The 23,753-nt window shown below is 35.8% G+C and overlaps 5 protein-coding genes across 5 annotated transcripts; all 5 read left to right on the top strand.

Moving 5' to 3' along the window:
• The first annotated feature begins 3,285 nt into the window (after positions 1–3,285).
• On the top strand, positions 3,286–7,282 carry LOC134690598 (histone H1-beta, late embryonic-like). Its single transcript, XM_063550558.1, has 2 exons — positions 3,286–3,702; positions 7,202–7,282. Exons 1-2 carry the CDS (start codon positions 3,286–3,288, stop codon positions 7,280–7,282), a joined length of 498 nt encoding a protein of 165 aa, XP_063406628.1.
• Positions 7,283–10,233: 2,951 nt separating this feature from the next.
• On the top strand, positions 10,234–11,897 carry LOC134690290 (histone H1-delta-like). Its single transcript, XM_063550267.1, has 2 exons — positions 10,234–10,695; positions 11,886–11,897. The coding sequence occupies exons 1-2, from the start codon at positions 10,234–10,236 to the stop codon at positions 11,895–11,897; spliced, it is 474 nt and encodes a 157-aa protein (XP_063406337.1).
• Positions 11,898–13,759: 1,862 nt separating this feature from the next.
• LOC134690291 (histone H1-delta-like) lies at positions 13,760–14,344 on the top strand. The gene has a single exon (XM_063550268.1). The coding sequence runs from the start codon at positions 13,760–13,762 to the stop codon at positions 14,333–14,335; it is 576 nt and encodes a 191-aa protein (XP_063406338.1). The 3' UTR covers positions 14,336–14,344.
• Positions 14,345–17,287: 2,943 nt separating this feature from the next.
• LOC134690292 (histone H1-delta-like) lies at positions 17,288–17,872 on the top strand. The gene has a single exon (XM_063550269.1). It carries the CDS (start codon positions 17,288–17,290, stop codon positions 17,861–17,863), a length of 576 nt encoding a protein of 191 aa, XP_063406339.1. The 3' UTR covers positions 17,864–17,872.
• Positions 17,873–20,804: 2,932 nt separating this feature from the next.
• LOC134690294 (histone H1-delta-like) lies at positions 20,805–21,544 on the top strand. The gene has a single exon (XM_063550270.1). The coding sequence runs from the start codon at positions 20,805–20,807 to the stop codon at positions 21,378–21,380; it is 576 nt and encodes a 191-aa protein (XP_063406340.1). The 3' UTR covers positions 21,381–21,544.
• Positions 21,545–23,753: the final 2,209 nt, after the last annotated feature.

Below are 23,753 nucleotides of genomic sequence, written 5' to 3' on the forward strand. Positions count from 1 at the left end.
AAAAAAAGCAGCCAAACCTAAGGCCGCCAAGCCTAAGAAGGCAAAGACCACACCCAAGAAAAAGAAGCCAGCAGCAAAGAAACCAGCTGGAGAGAAAAAGGCGGCCAAACCAAAAGCAAAAAAACCAGCAGCAAAGAAAGCAGCCAAGCCAAAGAAGCCAGCAGCCAAGTCACCAGCCAAAAAGAAGGCAGCCAAACCAAAAGCCAAGAAGACACCAAAGAAGAAGTAAACTGTTCCAGACTTCAGTCTGCAGAGGCTATTCAGCCACCAAAAGCCCTTTTAAGGGCTACCCAATTTATTCAAAAAGAATCTACAATTGTTGTACATTAGTTATCAAACTAAATCTAGCTGAGCCCTACTTTCTCTGAACTTTGCACTGGTCTCTGAAATATTTTTTTGGTCAAATTATTTCCATTGTTTGTTTTATTTCACTCCTTATGACTATACTATTTCTAACACCTAAATATGCAGCTGTTGTTTTGGATATTTTTTGTGTAGTTAGGCACCATTAAAGTTATATCAGTGTATTTTCACGCACTTGTTAGAACTGAATAAAACTTTTTCTAATCAGTTTTCGTTAGAATGACAATCTACGAAAATAGGAAGTCATGCTAGGGTTTTATTGTGCTCTTTTTTTAGGGGGAAGGGGGTCAAAATCACACAGCTAACCTTCAACCGAAAAATCATTTTTGTCATTATATGAGTTTTTCCATTTCTCTCTTCTTCTTCGTGTTCAACTTGACTGACATTTTTAGTTGGACTTTTTCTACACGTATGCAAAGTCAAAGGTTGGCTCACTATTTCATATCAACTAGTCAATGGGGAGGTAACTCTGAAATTAAACTCAGTACTTTTTTTTCAGTACTATATAAATAAACTGTTAAAATGTACACAATACAAAAGATGTATAACGTATCGTCAAAATCAGATTAGTAGCAAATGAATGCAGTGACGTTTGTCTGTTATATATTTATTTTTTTATTTATTATTTGTCAAAATTACTACAATAATATTGTGTATTAAAATTTAGAAGGAAACTCTAAAGTACGGAGGTTTTTGTTCAACATTTAACAGTTCTGCAATTATTTTGTCATTTTATTACCTGCGATTTATTATGCAAATTTCACTATTCTCTACCTTTCGAATTTCACCTTTGTTTTACTCGTGTATAAAATAAATGCACCTACTTGTTTCTATGTTTCTTTCAAATGGTTGTCCTGTGATTTTTCTCTTCTTTTTTCTCTCTGTTATTTAGTGTGTGACGACTTGACTGTATCTTTGCTATGTCTTTTTAATCTGTCGACAGCACGCGAGGTGAATCAACCCGAAACAATACAGTGACGTCACATGTGACTACTGTGATGAACAAAAACAAGGATGGATGGACGGACAGTGGTACAAAAGTAAGAAAAAGTTATTTCTCTGATAACAGGTATCGCGTGAATTGTAGGTTCACGGTATAGGTTTTTTTCTCTCATTTTTGAAGATCATCTATACAGTTGTCTATAATTGCTTACATCCACTTCATTTGAACTATGGTGGATAGTTGTCTCATTGGCAATCATACCACATCTCCTTCCTTATTTTCATATTGAAATGACAGCACCTTAACGACACACACAAACATAGCCTACTAGTATATACGTACATGGGAGACTGAGAAAATCTGTGCTTATTGGAAAATGATAAAAAAAAAAAAAATCTTTAAGGTATGCTATGACTAAGCTTAAAATATAAGGTAGATAGGGAGTAGGAAGCACACATATTCTTTTTTTTATTTGGCCTTAATGAAGAAGAAAACCACACACACAGCATATTACATCTTGTACTAACATCCATTAAACGCTATGCTAATATGTCTTCAAAAGAGAACCCTATTATATATCCCCCCTTTTTTCTCCGGATTTTGTTTTTTTGGAAAAAGGGGGAGGGGCTGGCGGTTTAGTTCAATACAGTGGGAAAATGTTTTGCCCAAAGTCCAATGGTTCACACTGATGTGTTTTTGTCCTTCCGTCTCTTTTTAATCGTCCGTGTCACGGGATGCTGCTTCACCCGTTACCGGTTCTGGGTTCACTTGCATAGCTTATATAGGTATAATGCATATGTATAGCTAGAGTCTTCACTGTGACACACATTCCCCTTTTTGAGGGGAAATAAATGAACTTTTGTAATTGTCCATTAAGATACAAATGATATGTACCACTTTCGAATTATAAAACTACAAAAATCTTCGTGTTTTGTTTTTGTTTTTGTTTGTATCGAAACTTTCAGGCGGCCAGGCCACTTTGAGCTCTGATCATCGGTTATTGATAATAAAATTAATTAAATATATTTTGTTGAAAAATATGGTATATTCTATAAGACATATTCGAGTTTTTGACTTGAAAGTGCGCAAATTGTACATGAAAATGGAAATAAAAGCGAATGTGCATCATACAGAACAGTTGTTCAGTGCCTGAGATCCACTGAAAACAAAGTCGCTCTCTGAAAAGTTCCCAACGCTAAATTAAATAAAAAGATGTTTCAAATTCGTATTCTAGATATTGGGTTTGTTCATTCGAATCTTGAATGTTTGCGAAATTTCGCTCGGGTTGAATAAAAATGTTATTTGAAGTTTTAGTAAAAATCTGCAATTAAACAATGGCGCGTGAACTTTTTGTGTGTTTCCCTCTAGCTGGAAACAAACTTATTACGAGGAGGAACATGCTTCCAGTGAATAAAAACGGAAAGAAACCTAGAGAGAAATGATTTTTCTTCCGCTGTACAATTTTACGACGATAGAATATTTGTGTAATGAGAAAAACTCGTAAATTTTCTGTCAACATACCTGCGAAGACAATTCAGTCGGTTCTACTTTAACTATTAATATCTTTTTACTGTGTACATCGAAAAATACACAGTTTATCTAACATGCAAGATTAATGACTGTTGAGCAATTTGGTATGCTATATGTGAATGTTTTTGATAGAATTATACTATAAATTATCATAAAAGTCTTCGAAGAAGCACATAATCATTTTACCGAGATCGCGTAATGGATTTTACAAGTTATTTTTAAGGGTGTCTTCGTCGAGGTCCGCGTTCGTCTGTTATAAATAAACGAGGCCTGGAATGGCGTTATTTTCAAATCGTTATTCGTAGTATAAACTTCGTAAAGGATAATATTTTGAATCATTCAAAATGGCAGACGCAACAGCAGCACCAGCAGTAGCACCAGCTAAATCACCAAAGAAAAAGGCAGCAGCCAAGCCAAAGAAGCCTTCCGCACATCCTAAATACAGCGAGATGATTGGAAAAGCCATCGCCGCTTTGAAAGAACGTGGAGGTTCCTCAAGGCAAGCAATTCTGAAGTACATCATGGCCAACTTCAACGTCGGAAAAGATGCCAAGTCAGTAAATGCTCATTTAAAACTTGCACTCAGAGCCGGAGTTAAGAACAACAGTTTGAAGCAGTCCAAGGGAACTGGAGCATCCGGCTCTTTCAGAATTGGAGAGGCTAAAGTGGTTAAAAAGAAGCCAGCAAAGGCAAAAAAAGCAGCCAAACCTAAGGCCGCCAAGCCTAAGAAGGCAAAGACCACACCCAAGAAAAAGAAGCCAGCAGCAAAGAAACCAGCTGGAGAGAAAAAGGCGGCCAAACCAAAAGCAAAAAAACCAGCAGCAAAGAAAGCAGCCAAGCCAAAGAAGCCAGCAGCCAAGTCACCAGCCAAAAAGAAGGCAGCCAAACCAAAAGCCAAGAAGACACCAAAGAAGAAGTAAACTGTTCCAGACTTCAGTCTGCAGAGGCTATTCAGCCACCAAAAGCCCTTTTAAGGGCTACCCAATTTATTCAAAAAGAATCTACAATTGTTGTACATTAGTTATCAAACTAAATCTAGCTGAGCCCTACTTTCTCTGAACTTTGCACTGGTCTCTGAAATATTTTTTTGGTCAAATTATTTCCATTGTTTGTTTTATTTCACTCCTTATGACTATACTATTTCTAACACCTAAATATGCAGCTGTTGTTTTGGATATTTTTTGTGTAGTTAGGCACCATTAAAGTTATATCAGTGTATTTTCACGCACTTGTTAGAACTGAATAAAACTTTTTCTAATCAGTTTTCGTTAGAATGACAATCTACGAAAATAGGAAGTCATGCTAGGGTTTTATTGTGCTCTTTTTTTAGGGGGAAGGGGGTCAAAATCACACAGCTAACCTTCAACCGAAAAATCATTTTTGTCATTATATGAGTTTTTCCATTTCTCTCTTCTTCTTCGTGTTCAACTTGACTGACATTTTTAGTTGGACTTTTTCTACACGTATGCAAAGTCAAAGGTTGGCTCACTATTTCATATCAACTAGTCAATGGGGAGGTAACTCTGAAATTAAACTCAGTACTTTTTTTCAGTACTATATAAATAAACTGTTAAAATGTACACAATACAAAAGATGTATAACGTATCGTCAAAATCAGATTAGTAGCAAATGAATGCAGTGACGTTTGTCTGTTATATATTTATTTTTTTATTTATTATTTGTCAAAATTACTACAATAATATTGTGTATTAAAATTTAGAAGGAAACTCTAAAGTACGGAGGTTTTTGTTCAACATTTAACAGTTCTGCAATTATTTTGTCATTTTATTACCTGCGATTTATTATGCAAATTTCACTATTCTCTACCTTTCGAATTTCACCTTTGTTTTACTCGTGTATAAAATAAATGCACCTACTTGTTTCTATGTTTCTTTCAAATGGTTGTCCTGTGATTTTTCTCTTCTTTTTTCTCTCTGTTATTTAGTGTGTGACGACTTGACTGTATCTTTGCTATGTCTTTTTAATCTGTCGACAGCACGCGAGGTGAATCAACCCGAAACAATACAGTGACGTCACATGTGACTACTGTGATGAACAAAAACAAGGATGGATGGACGGACAGTGGTACAAAAGTAAGAAAAAGTTATTTCTCTGATAACAGGTATCGCGTGAATTGTAGGTTCACGGTATAGGTTTTTTTCTCTCATTTTTGAAGATCATCTATACAGTTGTCTATAATTGCTTACATCCACTTCATTTGAACTATGGTGGATAGTTGTCTCATTGGCAATCATACCACATCTCCTTCCTTATTTTCATATTGAAATGACAGCACCTTAACGACACACACAAACATAGCCTACTAGTATATACGTACATGGGAGACTGAGAAAATCTGTGCTTATTGGAAAATGATAAAAAAAAAAAAAATCTTTAAGGTATGCTATGACTAAGCTTAAAATATAAGGTAGATAGGGAGTAGGAAGCACACATATTCTTTTTTTTATTTGGCCTTAATGAAGAAGAAAACCACACACACAGCATATTACATCTTGTACTAACATCCATTAAACGCTATGCTAATATGTCTTCAAAAGAGAACCCTATTATATATCCCCCCTTTTTTCTCCGGATTTTGTTTTTTTGGAAAAAGGGGGAGGGGCTGGCGGTTTAGTTCAATACAGTGGGAAAATGTTTTGCCCAAAGTCCAATGGTTCACACTGATGTGTTTTTGTCCTTCCGTCTCTTTTTAATCGTCCGTGTCACGGGATGCTGCTTCACCCGTTACCGGTTCTGGGTTCACTTGCATAGCTTATATAGGTATAATGCATATGTATAGCTAGAGTCTTCACTGTGACACACATTCCCCTTTTTGAGGGGAAATAAATGAACTTTTGTAATTGTCCATTAAGATACAAATGATATGTACCACTTTCGAATTATAAAACTACAAAAATCTTCGTGTTTTGTTTTTGTTTTTGTTTGTATCGAAACTTTCAGGCGGCCAGGCCACTTTGAGCTCTGATCATCGGTTATTGATAATAAAATTAATTAAATATATTTTGTTGAAAAATATGGTATATTCTATAAGACATATTCGAGTTTTTGACTTGAAAGTGCGCAAATTGTACATGAAAATGGAAATAAAAGCGAATGTGCATCATACAGAACAGTTGTTCAGTGCCTGAGATCCACTGAAAACAAAGTCGCTCTCTGAAAAGTTCCCAACGCTAAATTAAATAAAAAGATGTTTCAAATTCGTATTCTAGATATTGGGTTTGTTCATTCGAATCTTGAATGTTTGCGAAATTTCGCTCGGGTTGAATAAAAATGTTATTTGAAGTTTTAGTAAAAATCTGCAATTAAACAATGGCGCGTGAACTTTTTGTGTGTTTCCCTCTAGCTGGAAACAAACTTATTACGAGGAGGAACATGCTTCCAGTGAATAAAAACGGAAAGAAACCTAGAGAGAAATGATTTTTCTTCCGCTGTACAATTTTACGACGATAGAATATTTGTGTAATGAGAAAAACTCGTAAATTTTCTGTCAACATACCTGCGAAGACAATTCAGTCGGTTCTACTTTAACTATTAATATCTTTTTACTGTGTACATCGAAAAATACACAGTTTATCTAACATGCAAGATTAATGACTGTTGAGCAATTTGGTATGCTATATGTGAATGTTTTTGATAGAATTATACTATAAATTATCATAAAAGTCTTCGAAGAAGCACATAATCATTTTACCGAGATCGCGTAATGGATTTTACAAGTTATTTTTAAGGGTGTCTTCGTCGAGGTCCGCGTTCGTCTGTTATAAATAAACGAGGCCTGGAATGGCGTTATTTTCAAATCGTTATTCGTAGTATAAACTTCGTAAAGGATAATATTTTGAATCATTCAAAATGGCAGACGCAACAGCAGCACCAGCAGTAGCACCAGCTAAATCACCAAAGAAAAAGGCAGCAGCCAAGCCAAAGAAGCCTTCCGCACATCCTAAATACAGCGAGATGATTGGAAAAGCCATCGCCGCTTTGAAAGAACGTGGAGGTTCCTCAAGGCAAGCAATTCTGAAGTACATCATGGCCAACTTCAACGTCGGAAAAGATGCCAAGTCAGTAAATGCTCATTTAAAACTTGCACTCAGAGCCGGAGTTAAGAACAACAGTTTGAAGCAGTCCAAGGGAACTGGAGCATCCGGCTCTTTCAGAATTGGAGAGGCTAAAGTGGTTAAAAAGAAGCCAGCAAAGGCAAAAAAAGCAGCCAAACCTAAGGCCGCCAAGCCTAAGAAGGCAAAGACCACACCCAAGAAAAAGAAGCCAGCAGCAAAGAAACCAGCTGGAGAGAAAAAGGCGGCCAAACCAAAAGCAAAAAAACCAGCAGCAAAGAAAGCAGCCAAGCCAAAGAAGCCAGCAGCCAAGTCACCAGCCAAAAAGAAGGCAGCCAAACCAAAAGCCAAGAAGACACCAAAGAAGAAGTAAACTGTTCCAGACTTCAGTCTGCAGAGGCTATTCAGCCACCAAAAGCCCTTTTAAGGGCTACCCAATTTATTCAAAAAGAATCTACAATTGTTGTACATTAGTTATCAAACTAAATCTAGCTGAGCCCTACTTTCTCTGAACTTTGCACTGGTCTCTGAAATATTTTTTTGGTCAAATTATTTCCATTGTTTGTTTTATTTCACTCCTTATGACTATACTATTTCTAACACCTAAATATGCAGCTGTTGTTTTGGATATTTTTTGTGTAGTTAGGCACCATTAAAGTTATATCAGTGTATTTTCACGCACTTGTTAGAACTGAATAAAACTTTTTCTAATCAGTTTTCGTTAGAATGACAATCTACGAAAATAGGAAGTCATGCTAGGGTTTTATTGTGCTCTTTTTTTAGGGGGAAGGGGGTCAAAATCACACAGCTAACCTTCAACCGAAAAATCATTTTTGTCATTATATGAGTTTTTCCATTTCTCTCTTCTTCTTCGTGTTCAACTTGACTGACATTTTTAGTTGGACTTTTTCTACACGTATGCAAAGTCAAAGGTTGGCTCACTATTTCATATCAACTAGTCAATGGGGAGGTAACTCTGAAATTAAACTCAGTACTTTTTTTCAGTACTATATAAATAAACTGTTAAAATGTACACAATACAAAAGATGTATAACGTATCGTCAAAATCAGATTAGTAGCAAATGAATGCAGTGACGTTTGTCTGTTATATATTTATTTTTTTATTTATTATTTGTCAAAATTACTACAATAATATTGTGTATTAAAATTTAGAAGGAAACTCTAAAGTACGGAGGTTTTTGTTCAACATTTAACAGTTCTGCAATTATTTTGTCATTTTATTACCTGCGATTTATTATGCAAATTTCACTATTCTCTACCTTTCGAATTTCACCTTTGTTTTACTCGTGTATAAAATAAATGCACCTACTTGTTTCTATGTTTCTTTCAAATGGTTGTCCTGTGATTTTTCTCTTCTTTTTTCTCTCTGTTATTTAGTGTGTGACGACTTGACTGTATCTTTGCTATGTCTTTTTAATCTGTCGACAGCACGCGAGGTGAATCAACCCGAAACAATACAGTGACGTCACATGTGACTACTGTGATGAACAAAAACAAGGATGGATGGACGGACAGTGGTACAAAAGTAAGAAAAAGTTATTTCTCTGATAACAGGTATCGCGTGAATTGTAGGTTCACGGTATAGGTTTTTTTCTCTCATTTTTGAAGATCATCTATACAGTTGTCTATAATTGCTTACATCCACTTCATTTGAACTATGGTGGATAGTTGTCTCATTGGCAATCATACCACATCTCCTTCCTTATTTTCATATTGAAATGACAGCACCTTAACGACACACACAAACATAGCCTACTAGTATATACGTACATGGGAGACTGAGAAAATCTGTGCTTATTGGAAAATGATAAAAAAAAAAAAAATCTTTAAGGTATGCTATGACTAAGCTTAAAATATAAGGTAGATAGGGAGTAGGAAGCACACATATTCTTTTTTTTATTTGGCCTTAATGAAGAAGAAAACCACACACACAGCATATTACATCTTGTACTAACATCCATTAAACGCTATGCTAATATGTCTTCAAAAGAGAACCCTATTATATATCCCCCCTTTTTCTCTCCGGATTTTGTTTTTTTGGAAAAAGGGGGAGGGGCTGGCGGTTTAGTTCAATACAGTGGGAAAATGTTTTGCCCAAAGTCCAATGGTTCACACTGATGTGTTTTTGTCCTTCCGTCTCTTTTTAATCGTCCGTGTCACGGGATGCTGCTTCACCCGTTACCGGTTCTGGGTTCACTTGCATAGCTTATATAGGTATAATGCATATGTATAGCTAGAGTCTTCACTGTGACACACATTCCCCTTTTTGAGGGGAAATAAATGAACTTTTGTAATTGTCCATTAAGATACAAATGATATGTACCACTTTCGAATTATAAAACTACAAAAATCTTCGTGTTTTGTTTTTGTTTTTGTTTGTATCGAAACTTTCAGGCGGCCAGGCCACTTTGAGCTCTGATCATCGGTTATTGATAATAAAATTAATTAAATATATTTTGTTGAAAAATATGGTATATTCTATAAGACATATTCGAGTTTTTGACTTGAAAGTGCGCAAATTGTACATGAAAATGGAAATAAAAGCGAATGTGCATCATACAGAACAGTTGTTCAGTGCCTGAGATCCACTGAAAACAAAGTCGCTCTCTGAAAAGTTCCCAACGCTAAATTAAATAAAAAGATGTTTCAAATTCGTATTCTAGATATTGGGTTTGTTCATTCGAATCTTGAATGTTTGCGAAATTTCGCTCGGGTTGAATAAAAATGTTATTTGAAGTTTTAGTAAAAATCTGCAATTAAACAATGGCGCGTGAACTTTTTGTGTGTTTCCCTCTAGCTGGAAACAAACTTATTACGAGGAGGAACATGCTTCCAGTGAATAAAAACGGAAAGAAACCTAGAGAGAAATGATTTTTCTTCCGCTGTACAATTTTACGACGATAGAATATTTGTGTAATGAGAAAAACTCGTAAATTTTCTGTCAACATACCTGCGAAGACAATTCAGTCGGTTCTACTTTAACTATTAATATCTTTTTACTGTGTACATCGAAAAATACACAGTTTATCTAACATGCAAGATTAATGACTGTTGAGCAATTTGGTATGCTATATGTGAATGTTTTTGATAGAATTATACTATAAATTATCATAAAAGTCTTCGAAGAAGCACATAATCATTTTACCGAGATCGCGTAATGGATTTTACAAGTTATTTTTAAGGGTGTCTTCGTCGAGGTCCGCGTTCGTCTGTTATAAATAAACGAGGCCTGGAATGGCGTTATTTTCAAATCGTTATTCGTAGTATAAACTTCGTAAAGGATAATATTTTGAATCATTCAAAATGGCAGACGCAACAGCAGCACCAGCAGTAGCACCAGCTAAATCACCAAAGAAAAAGGCAGCAGCCAAGCCAAAGAAGCCTTCCGCACATCCTAAATACAGCGAGATGATTGGAAAAGCCATCGCCGCTTTGAAAGAACGTGGAGGTTCCTCAAGGCAAGCAATTCTGAAGTACATCATGGCCAACTTCAACGTCGGAAAAGATGCCAAGTCAGTAAATGCTCATTTAAAACTTGCACTCAGAGCCGGAGTTAAGAACAACAGTTTGAAGCAGTCCAAGGGAACTGGAGCATCCGGCTCTTTCAGAATTGGAGAGGCTAAAGTGGTTAAAAAGAAGCCAGCAAAGGCAAAAAAAGCAGCCAAACCTAAGGCCGCCAAGCCTAAGAAGGCAAAGACCACACCCAAGAAAAAGAAGCCAGCAGCAAAGAAACCAGCTGGAGAGAAAAAGGCGGCCAAACCAAAAGCAAAAAAACCAGCAGCAAAGAAAGCAGCCAAGCCAAAGAAGCCAGCAGCCAAGTCACCAGCCAAAAAGAAGGCAGCCAAACCAAAAGCCAAGAAGACACCAAAGAAGAAGTAAACTGTTCCAGACTTCAGTCTGCAGAGGCTATTCAGCCACCAAAAGCCCTTTTAAGGGCTACCCAATTTATTCAAAAAGAATCTACAATTGTTGTACATTAGTTATCAAACTAAATCTAGCTGAGCCCTACTTTCTCTGAACTTTGCACTGGTCTCTGAAATATTTTTTTGGTCAAATTATTTCCATTGTTTGTTTTATTTCACTCCTTATGACTATACTATTTCTAACACCTAAATATGCAGCTGTTGTTTTGGATATTTTTTGTGTAGTTAGGCACCATTAAAGTTATATCAGTGTATTTTCACGCACTTGTTAGAACTGAATAAAACTTTTTCTAATCAGTTTTCGTTAGAATGACAATCTACGAAAATAGGAAGTCATGCTAGGGTTTTATTGTGCTCTTTTTTTAGGGGGAAGGGGGTCAAAATCACACAGCTAACCTTCAACCGAAAAATCATTTTTGTCATTATATGAGTTTTTCCATTTCTCTCTTCTTCTTCGTGTTCAACTTGACTGACATTTTTAGTTGGACTTTTTCTACACGTATGCAAAGTCAAAGGTTGGCTCACTATTTCATATCAACTAGTCAATGGGGAGGTAACTCTGAAATTAAACTCAGTACTTTTTTTCAGTACTATATAAATAAACTGTTAAAATGTACACAATACAAAAGATGTATAACGTATCGTCAAAATCAGATTAGTAGCAAATGAATGCAGTGACGTTTGTCTGTTATATATTTATTTTTTTATTTATTATTTGTCAAAATTACTACAATAATATTGTGTATTAAAATTTAGAAGGAAACTCTAAAGTACGGAGGTTTTTGTTCAACATTTAACAGTTCTGCAATTATTTTGTCATTTTATTACCTGCGATTTATTATGCAAATTTCACTATTCTCTACCTTTCGAATTTCACCTTTGTTTTACTCGTGTATAAAATAAATGCACCTACTTGTTTCTATGTTTCTTTCAAATGGTTGTCCTGTGATTTTTCTCTTCTTTTTTCTCTCTGTTATTTAGTGTGTGACGACTTGACTGTATCTTTGCTATGTCTTTTTAATCTGTCGACAGCACGCGAGGTGAATCAACCCGAAACAATACAGTGACGTCACATGTGACTACTGTGATGAACAAAAACAAGGATGGATGGACGGACAGTGGTACAAAAGTAAGAAAAAGTTATTTCTCTGATAACAGGTATCGCGTGAATTGTAGGTTCACGGTATAGGTTTTTTTCTCTCATTTTTGAAGATCATCTATACAGTTGTCTATAATTGCTTACATCCACTTCATTTGAACTATGGTGGATAGTTGTCTCATTGGCAATCATACCACATCTCCTTCCTTATTTTCATATTGAAATGACAGCACCTTAACGACACACACAAACATAGCCTACTAGTATATACGTACATGGGAGACTGAGAAAATCTGTGCTTATTGGAAAATGATAAAAAAAAAAAAAATCTTTAAGGTATGCTATGACTAAGCTTAAAATATAAGGTAGATAGGGAGTAGGAAGCACACATATTCTTTTTTTTATTTGGCCTTAATGAAGAAGAAAACCACACACACAGCATATTACATCTTGTACTAACATCCATTAAACGCTATGCTAATATGTCTTCAAAAGAGAACCCTATTATATATCCCCCCTTTTTTCTCCGGATTTTGTTTTTTTTGGAAAAAGGGGGAGGGGCTGGCGGTTTAGTTCAATACAGTGGGAAAATGTTTTGCCCAAAGTCCAATGGTTCACACTGATGTGTTTTTGTCCTTCCGTCTCTTTTTAATCGTCCGTGTCACGGGATGCTGCTTCACCCGTTACCGGTTCTGGGTTCACTTGCATAGCTTATATAGGTATAATGCATATGTATAGCTAGAGTCTTCACTGTGACACACATTCCCCTTTTTGAGGGGAAATAAATGAACTTTTGTAATTGTCCATTAAGATACAATGATATGTACCACTTTCGAATTATAAAACTACAAAAATCTTCGTGTTTTGTTTTTGTTTTTGTTTGTATCGAAACTTTCAGGCGGCCAGGCCACTTTGAGCTCTGATCATCGGTTATTGATAATAAAATTAATTAAATATATTTTGTTGAAAAATATGGTATATTCTATAAGACATATTCGAGTTTTTGACTTGAAAGTGCGCAAATTGTACATGAAAATGGAAATAAAAGCGAATGTGCATCATACAGAACAGTTGTTCAGTGCCTGAGATCCACTGAAAACAAAGTCGCTCTCTGAAAAGTTCCCAACGCTAAATTAAATAAAAAGATGTTTCAAATTCGTATTCTAGATATTGGGTTTGTTCATTCGAATCTTGAATGTTTGCGAAATTTCGCTCGGGTTGAATAAAAATGTTATTTGAAGTTTTAGTAAAAATCTGCAATTAAACAATGGCGCGTGAACTTTTTGTGTGTTTCCCTCTAGCTGGAAACAAACTTATTACGAGGAGGAACATGCTTCCAGTGAATAAAAACGGAAAGAAACCTAGAGAGAAATGATTTTTCTTCCGCTGTACAATTTTACGACGATAGAATATTTGTGTAATGAGAAAAACTCGTAAATTTTCTGTCAACATACCTGCGAAGACAATTCAGTCGGTTCTACTTTAACTATTAATATCTTTTTACTGTGTACATCGAAAAATACACAGTTTATCTAACATGCAAGATTAATGACTGTTGAGCAATTTGGTATGCTATATGTGAATGTTTTTGATAGAATTATACTATAAATTATCATAAAAGTCTTCGAAGAAGCACATAATCATTTTACCGAGATCGCGTAATGGATTTTACAAGTTATTTTTAAGGGTGTCTTCGTCGAGGTCCGCGTTCGTCTGTTATAAATAAACGAGGCCTGGAATGGCGTTATTTTCAAATCGTTATTCGTAGTATAAACTTCGTAAAGGATAATATTTTGAATCATTCAAAATGGCAGACGCAACAGCAGCACCAGCAGTAGCACCAGCTAAATCACCAAAGAAAAAGGCAGCAGCCAAGCCAAAGAAGCCTTCCGCACATCCTAAATACAGCGAGATGATTGGAAAAGCCATCGCCGCTTTGAAAGAACGTGGAGGTTCCTCAAGGCAAGCAATTCTGAAGTACATCATGGCCAACTTCAACGTCGGAAAAGATGCCAAGTCAGTAAATGCTCATTTAAAACTTGCACTCAGAGCCGGAGTTAAGAACAACAGTTTGAAGCAGTCCAAGGGAACTGGAGCATCCGGCTCTTTCAGAATTGGAGAGGCTAAAGTGGTTAAAAAGAAGCCAGCAAAGGCAAAAAAAGCAGCCAAACCTAAGGCCGCCAAGCCTAAGAAGGCAAAGACCACACCCAAGAAAAAGAAGCCAGCAGCAAAGAAACCAGCTGGAGAGAAAAAGGCGGCCAAACCAAAAGCAAAAAAACCAGCAGCAAAGAAAGCAGCCAAGCCAAAGAAGCCAGCAGCCAAGTCACCAGCCAAAAAGAAGGCAGCCAAACCAAAAGCCAAGAAGACACCAAAGAAGAAGTAAACTGTTCCAGACTTCAGTCTGCAGAGGCTATTCAGCCACCAAAAGCCCTTTTAAGGGCTACCCAATTTATTCAAAAAGAATCTACAATTGTTGTACATTAGTTATCAAACTAAATCTAGCTGAGCCCTACTTTCTCTGAACTTTGCACTGGTCTCTGAAATATTTTTTTGGTCAAATTATTTCCATTGTTTGTTTTATTTCACTCCTTATGACTATACTATTTCTAACACCTAAATATGCAGCTGTTGTTTTGGATATTTTTTGTGTAGTTAGGCACCATTAAAGTTATATCAGTGTATTTTCACGCACTTGTTAGAACTGAATAAAACTTTTTCTAATCAGTTTTCGTTAGAATGACAATCTACGAAAATAGGAAGTCATGCTAGGGTTTTATTGTGCTCTTTTTTTAGGGGGAAGGGGGTCAAAATCACACAGCTAACCTTCAACCGAAAAATCATTTTTGTCATTATATGAGTTTTTCCATTTCTCTCTTCTTCTTCGTGTTCAACTTGACTGACATTTTTAGTTGGACTTTTTCTACACGTATGCAAAGTCAAAGGTTGGCTCACTATTTCATATCAACTAGTCAATGGGGAGGTAACTCTGAAATTAAACTCAGTACTTTTTTTCAGTACTATATAAATAAACTGTTAAAATGTACACAATACAAAAGATGTATAACGTATCGTCAAAATCAGATTAGTAGCAAATGAATGCAGTGACGTTTGTCTGTTATATATTTATTTTTTTATTTATTATTTGTCAAAATTACTACAATAATATTGTGTATTAAAATTTAGAAGGAAACTCTAAAGTACGGAGGTTTTTGTTCAACATTTAACAGTTCTGCAATTATTTTGTCATTTTATTACCTGCGATTTATTATGCAAATTTCACTATTCTCTACCTTTCGAATTTCACCTTTGTTTTACTCGTGTATAAAATAAATGCACCTACTTGTTTCTATGTTTCTTTCAAATGGTTGTCCTGTGATTTTTCTCTTCTTTTTTTCTCTCTGTTATTTAGTGTGTGACGACTTGACTGTATCTTTGCTATGTCTTTTTAATCTGTCGACAGCACGCGAGGTGAATCAACCCGAAACAATACAGTGACGTCACATGTGACTACTGTGATGAACAAAAACAAGGATGGATGGACGGACAGTGGTACAAAAGTAAGAAAAAGTTATTTCTCTGATAACAGGTATCGCGTGAATTGTAGGTTCACGGTATAGGTTTTTTTTCTCTCATTTTTGAAGATCATCTATACAGTTGTCTATAATTGCTTACATCCACTTCATTTGAACTATGGTGGATAGTTGTCTCATTGGCAATCATACCACATCTCCTTCCTTATTTTCATATTGAAATGACAGCACCTTAACGACACACACAAACATAGCCTACTAGTATATACGTACATGGGAGACTGAGAAAATCTGTGCTTATTGGAAAATGATAAAAAAAAAAAAAATCTTTAAGGTATGCTATGACTAAGCTTAAAATATAAGGTAGATAGGGAGTAGGAAGCACACATATTCTTTTTTTTATTTGGCCTTAATGAAGAAGAAAACCACACACACAGCATATTACATCTTGTACTAACATCCATTAAACGCTATGCTAATATGTCTTCAAAAGAGAACCCTATTATATATCCCCCCTTTTTTCTCCGGATTTTGTTTTTTTGGAAAAAGGGGGAGGGGCTGGCGGTTTAGTTCAATACAGTGGGAAAATGTTTTGCCCAAAGTCCAATGGTTCACACTGATGTGTTTTTGTCCTTCCGTCTCTTTTTAATCGTCCGTGTCACGGGATGCTGCTTCACCCGTTACCGGTTCTGGGTTCACTTGCATAGCTTATATAGGTATAATGCATATGTATAGCTAGAGTCTTCACTGTGACACACATTCCCCTTTTTGAGGGGAAATAAATGAACTTTTGTAATTGTCCATTAAGATACAAATGATATGTACCACTTTCGAATTATAAAACTACAAAAATCTTCGTGTTTTGTTTTTGTTTTTGTTTGTATCGAAACTTTCAGGCGGCCAGGCCACTTTGAGCTCTGATCATCGGTTATTGATAATAAAATTAATTAAATATATTTTGTTGAAAAATATGGTATATTCTATAAGACATATTCGAGTTTTTGACTTGAAAGTGCGCAAATTGTACATGAAAATGGAAATAAAAGCGAATGTGCATCATACAGAACAGTTGTTCAGTGCCTGAGATCCACTGAAAACAAAGTCGCTCTCTGAAAAGTTCCCAACGCTAAATTAAATAAAAAGATGTTTCAAATTCGTATTCTAGATATTGGGTTTGTTCATTCGAATCTTGAATGTTTGCGAAATTTCGCTCGGGTTGAATAAAAATGTTATTTGAAGTTTTAGTAAAAATCTGCAATTAAACAATGGCGCGTGAACTTTTTGTGTGTTTCCCTCTAGCTGGAAACAAACTTATTACGAGGAGGAACATGCTTCCAGTGAATAAAAACGGAAAGAAACCTAGAGAGAAATGATTTTTCTTCCGCTGTACAATTTTACGACGATAGAATATTTGTGTAATGAGAAAAACTCGTAAATTTTCTGTCAACATACCTGCGAAGACAATTCAGTCGGTTCTACTTTAACTATTAATATCTTTTTACTGTGTACATCGAAAAATACACAGTTTATCTAACATGCAAGATTAATGACTGTTGAGCAATTTGGTATGCTATATGTGAATGTTTTTGATAGAATTATACTATAAATTATCATAAAAGTCTTCGAAGAAGCACATAATCATTTTACCGAGATCGCGTAATGGATTTTACAAGTTATTTTTAAGGGTGTCTTCGTCGAGGTCCGCGTTCGTCTGTTATAAATAAACGAGGCCTGGAATGGCGTTATTTTCAAATCGTTATTCGTAGTATAAACTTCGTAAAGGATAATATTTTGAATCATTCAAAATGGCAGACGCAACAGCAGCACCAGCAGTAGCACCAGCTAAATCACCAAAGAAAAAGGCAGCAGCCAAGCCAAAGAAGCCTTCCGCACATCCTAAATACAGCGAGATGATTGGAAAAGCCATCGCCGCTTTGAAAGAACGTGGAGGTTCCTCAAGGCAAGCAATTCTGAAGTACATCATGGCCAACTTCAACGTCGGAAAAGATGCCAAGTCAGTAAATGCTCATTTAAAACTTGCACTCAGAGCCGGAGTTAAGAACAACAGTTTGAAGCAGTCCAAGGGAACTGGAGCATCCGGCTCTTTCAGAATTGGAGAGGCTAAAGTGGTTAAAAAGAAGCCAGCAAAGGCAAAAAAAGCAGCCAAACCTAAGGCCGCCAAGCCTAAGAAGGCAAAGACCACACCCAAGAAAAAGAAGCCAGCAGCAAAGAAACCAGCTGGAGAGAAAAAGGCGGCCAAACCAAAAGCAAAAAAACCAGCAGCAAAGAAAGCAGCCAAGCCAAAGAAGCCAGCAGCCAAGTCACCAGCCAAAAAGAAGGCAGCCAAACCAAAAGCCAAGAAGACACCAAAGAAGAAGTAAACTGTTCCAGACTTCAGTCTGCAGAGGCTATTCAGCCACCAAAAGCCCTTTTAAGGGCTACCCAATTTATTCAAAAAGAATCTACAATTGTTGTACATTAGTTATCAAACTAAATCTAGCTGAGCCCTACTTTCTCTGAACTTTGCACTGGTCTCTGAAATATTTTTTTGGTCAAATTATTTCCATTGTTTGTTTTATTTCACTCCTTATGACTATACTATTTCTAACACCTAAATATGCAGCTGTTGTTTTGGATATTTTTTGTGTAGTTAGGCACCATTAAAGTTATATCAGTGTATTTTCACGCACTTGTTAGAACTGAATAAAACTTTTTCTAATCAGTTTTCGTTAGAATGACAATCTACGAAAATAGGAAGTCATGCTAGGGTTTTATTGTGCTCTTTTTTTAGGGGGAAGGGGGGTCAAAATCACACAGCTAACCTTCAACCGAAAAATCATTTTTGTCATTATATGAGTTTTTCCATTTCTCTCTTCTTCTTCGTGTTCAACTTGACTGACATTTTTAGTTGGACTTTTTCTACACGTATGCAAAGTCAAAGGTTGGCTCACTATTTCATATCAACTAGTCAATGGGGAGGTAACTCTGAAATTAAACTCAGTACTTTTTTTCAGTACTATATAAATAAACTGTTAAAATGTACACAATACAAAAGATGTATAACGTATCGTCAAAATCAGATTAGTAGCAAATGAATGCAGTGACGTTTGTCTGTTATATATTTATTTTTTTATTTATTATTTGTCAAAATTACTACAATAATATTGTGTATTAAAATTTAGAAGGAAACTCTAAAGTACGGAGGTTTTTGTTCAACATTTAACAGTTCTGCAATTATTTTGTCATTTTATTACCTGCGATTTATTATGCAAATTTCACTATTCTCTACCTTTCGAATTTCACCTTTGTTTTACTCGTGTATAAAATAAATGCACCTACTTGTTTCTATGTTTCTTTCAAATGGTTGTCCTGTGATTTTTCTCTTCTTTTTTCTCTCTGTTATTTAGTGTGTGACGACTTGACTGTATCTTTGCTATGTCTTTTTAATCTGTCGACAGCACGCGAGGTGAATCAACCCGAAACAATACAGTGACGTCACATGTGACTACTGTGATGAACAAAAACAAGGATGGATGGACGGACAGTGGTACAAAAGTAAGAAAAAGTTATTTCTCTGATAACAGGTATCGCGTGAATTGTAGGTTCACGGTATAGGTTTTTTTCTCTCATTTTTGAAGATCATCTATACAGTTGTCTATAATTGCTTACATCCACTTCATTTGAACTATGGTGGATAGTTGTCTCATTGGCAATCATACCACATCTCCTTCCTTATTTTCATATTGAAATGACAGCACCTTAACGACACACACAAACATAGCCTACTAGTATATACGTACATGGGAGACTGAGAAAATCTGTGCCTTATTGGAAAATGATAAAAAAAAAAAAATCTTTAAGGTATGCTATGACTAAGCTTAAAATATAAGGTAGATAGGGGAGTAGGAAGCACACATATTCTTTTTTTTATTTGGCCTTAATGAAGAAGAAAACCACACACACAGCATATTACATCTTGTACTAACATCCATTAAACGCTATGCTAATTATGTCTTCAAAAGATGAACCCTATTATATATCCCCCCCTTTTTTCTCCGGATTTTGTTTTTTTGGAAAAAGGGGGAGGGGCTGGCGGTTTAGTTCAATACAGTGGGAAAATGTTTTGCCCAAAGTCCAATGGTTCACACTGATGTGTTTTTTGTCCTTCCGTCTCTTTTTAATCGTCCGTGTCACGGGATGCTGCTTCACCCGTTACCGGTTCTGGGTTCACTTGCATAGCTTATATAGGTATAATGCATATGTATAGCTAGAGTCTTCACTGTGACACACATTCCCCTTTTTGAGGGGAAATAAATGAACTTTTGTAATTGTCCATTAAGATACAAATGCATATGTACCACTTTCGAATTATAAAACTACAAAAATCTTCGTGTTTTGCTTTTTGTTTTTGTTTGTATCGAAACTTTCAGGCGGCCAGGCCACTTTGAGCCTCTGATCATCGGTTATTGATAATAAAATTAATTAAATATATTTTGTTGAAAAAATATGGTATATTCTATAAGACATATTCGAGTTTTTGACTTGAAAGTGCGCAAATTGTACATGAAAATGGAAATAAAAGCGAATGTGCATCATACAGAACAGTTGTTCAGTGCCTGAGATCCACTGAAAACAAAGTCGCTCTCTGAAAAGTTCCCAACGCTAAATTAAATAAAAAGATGTTTCAAATTCGTATTCTAGATATTGGGTTTGTTCATTCGAATCTTGAATGTTTGCGAAATTTCGCTCGGGTTGAATAAAAATGTTATTTGAAGTTTTAGTAAAAATCTGCAATTAAACAATGGCGCGTGAACTTTTTGTGTGTTTCCCTCTAGCTGGAAAACAAACTTATTACGAGGAGGAACATGCTTCCAGTGAATAAAAACGGAAAGAAACCTAGAGAGAAATGATTTTTCTTCCGCTGTACAATTTTACGACGATAGAATATTTGTGTAATGAGAAAAAACTCGTAAATTTTCTGTCAACATACCTGCGAAGACAATTCAGTCGGTTCTACTTTAACTATTAATATCTTTTTTACTGTGTACATCGAAAAATACACAGTTTATCTAACATGCAAGATTAATGACTGTTGAGCAATTTGGTATGCTATATGTGAATGTTTTTGATAGAATTATACTATAAATTATCATAAAAGTCTTCGAAGAAGCACATAATCATTTTACCGAGATCGCGTAATGGATTTTACAAGTTATTTTTAAGGGTGTCTTCGTCGAGGTCCGCGTTCGTCTGTTATAAATAAACGAGGCCTGGAATGGCGTTATTTTCAAATCGTTAGGATAATATTTTGAATCATTCAAAATGGCAGACGCAACAGCAGCACCAGCAGTAGCACCAGCTAAATCACCAAAGAAAAAGGCAGCAGCCAAGCCAAAGAAGCCTTCCGCACATCCTAAATACAGCGAGATGATTGGAAAAGCCATCGCCGCTTTGAAAGAACGTGGAGGTTCCTCAAGGCAAGCAATTCTGAAGTACATCATGGCCAACTTCAACGTCGGAAAAGATGCCAAGTCAGTAAATGCTCATTTAAAACTTGCACTCAGAGCCGGAGTTAAGAACAACAGTTTGAAGCAGTCCAAGGGAACTGGAGCATCCGGCTCTTTCAGAATTGGAGAGGCTAAAGTGGTTAAAAAGAAGCCAGCAAAGGCAAAAAAAGCAGCCAAACCTAAGGCCGCCAAGCCTAAGAAGGCAAAGACCACACCCAAGAAAAAGAAGCCAGCAGCAAAGAAACCAGCTGGAGAGAAAAAGGCGGCCAAACCAAAAGCAAAAAAACCAGCAGCAAAGAAAGCAGCCAAGCCAAAGAAGCCAGCAGCCAAGTCACCAGCCAAAAAGAAGGCAGCCAAACCAAAAGCCAAGAAGACACCAAAGAAGAAGTAAACTGTTCCAGACTTCAGTCTGCAGAGGCTATTCAGCCACCAAAAGCCCTTTTAAGGGCTACCCAATTTATTCAAAAAGAATCTACAATTGTTGTACATTAGTTATCAAACTAAATCTAGCTGAGCCCTACTTTCTCTGAACTTTGCACTGGTCTCTGAAATATTTTTTGGTCAAATTATTTCCATTGTTTGTTTTATTTCACTCCTTATGACTATACTATTTCTAACACCTAAATATGCAGCTGTTGTTTTGGATATTTTTTGTGTAGTTAGGCACCATTAAAGTTATATCAGTGTATTTTCACGCACTTGTTAGAACTGAATAAAACTTTTTCTAATCAGTTTTCGTTAGAATGACAATCTACGAAAATAGGAAGTCATGCTAGGGTTTTATTGTGCTCTTTTTTTAGGGGGAAGGGGGTCAAAATCACACAGCTAACCTTCAACCGAAAAATCATTTTTGTCATTATATGAGTTTTTCCATTTCTCTCTTCTTCTTCGTGTTCAACTTGACTGACATTTTTAGTTGGACTTTTTCTACACGTATGCAAAGTCAAAGGTTGGCTCACTATTTCATATCAACTAGTCAATGGGGAGGTAACTCTGAAATTAAACTCAGTACTTTTTTTCAGTACTATATAAATAAACTGTTAAAATGTACACAATACAAAAGATGTATAACGTATCGTCAAAATCAGATTAGTAGCAAATGAATGCAGTGACGTTTGTCTGTTATATATTTATTTTTTTATTTATTATTTGTCAAAATTACTACAATAATATTGTGTATTAAAATTTAGAAGGAAACTCTAAAGTACGGAGGTTTTTGTTCAACATTTAACAGTTCTGCAATTATTTTGTCATTTTATTACCTGCGATTTATTATGCAAATTTCACTATTCTCTACCTTTCGAATTTCACCTTTGTTTTACTCGTGTATAAAATAAATGCACCTACTTGTTTCTATGTTTCTTTCAAATGGTTGTCCTGTGATTTTTCTCTTCTTTTTTCTCTCTGTTATTTAGTGTGTGACGACTTGACTGTATCTTTGCTATGTCTTTTTAATCTGTCGACAGCACGCGAGGTGAATCAACCCGAAACAATACAGTGACGTCACATGTGACTACTGTGATGAACAAAAACAAGGATGGATGGACGGACAGTGGTACAAAAGTAAGAAAAAGTTATTTCTCTGATAACAGGTATCGCGTGAATTGTAGGTTCACGGTATAGGTTTTTTTCTCTCATTTTTGAAGATCATCTATACAGTTGTCTATAATTGCTTACATCCACTTCATTTGAACTATGGTGGATAGTTGTCTCATTGGCAATCATACCACATCTCCTTCCTTATTTTCATATTGAAATGACAGCACCTTAACGACACACACAAACATAGCCTACTAGTATATACGTACATGGGAGACTGAGAAAATCTGTGCTTATTGGAAAATGATAAAAAAAAAAAAATCTTTAAGGTATGCTATGACTAAGCTTAAAATATAAGGTAGATAGGGAGTAGGAAGCACACATATTCTTTTTTTTATTTGGCCTTAATGAAGAAGAAAACCACACACACAGCATATTACATCTTGTACTAACATCCATTAAACGCTATGCTAATATGTCTTCAAAAGAGAACCCTATTATATATCCCCCTTTTTTCTCCGGATTTTGTTTTTTTGGAAAAAGGGGGAGGGGCTGGCGGTTTAGTTCAATACAGTGGGAAAATGTTTTGCCCAAAGTCCAATGGTTCACACTGATGTGTTTTTGTCCTTCCGTCTCTTTTTAATCGTCCGTGTCACGGGATGCTGCTTCACCCGTTACCGGTTCTGGGTTCACTTGCATAGCTTATATAGGTATAATGCATATGTATAGCTAGAGTCTTCACTGTGACACACATTCCCCTTTTTGAGGGGAAATAATGAACTTTTGTAATTGTCCATTAAGATACAAATGATATGTACCACTTTCGAATTATAAAACTACAAAAATCTTCGTGTTTTGTTTTTGTTTTTGTTTGTATCGAAACTTTCAGGCGGCCAGGCCACTTTGAGCTCTGATCATCGGTTATTGATAATAAAATTAATTAAATATATTTTGTTGAAAAATATGGTATATTCTATAAGACATATTCGAGTTTTTGACTTGAAAGTGCGCAAATTGTACATGAAAATGGAATAAAAGCGAATGTGCATCATACAGAACAGTTGTTCAGTGCCTGAGATCCACTGAAAACAAAGTCGCTCTCTGAAAAGTTCCCAACGCTAAATTAAATAAAAAGATGTTTCAAATTCGTATTCTAGATATTGGGTTTGTTCATTCGAATCTTGAATGTTTGCGAAATTTCGCTCGGGTTGAATAAAAATGTATT

The sequence above is a fragment of the Mytilus trossulus genome, chromosome 11 (genome assembly GCF_036588685.1).
Source record: "Mytilus trossulus isolate FHL-02 chromosome 11, PNRI_Mtr1.1.1.hap1, whole genome shotgun sequence".
NCBI lineage: Eukaryota > Metazoa > Mollusca > Bivalvia > Mytilida > Mytilidae > Mytilus > Mytilus trossulus.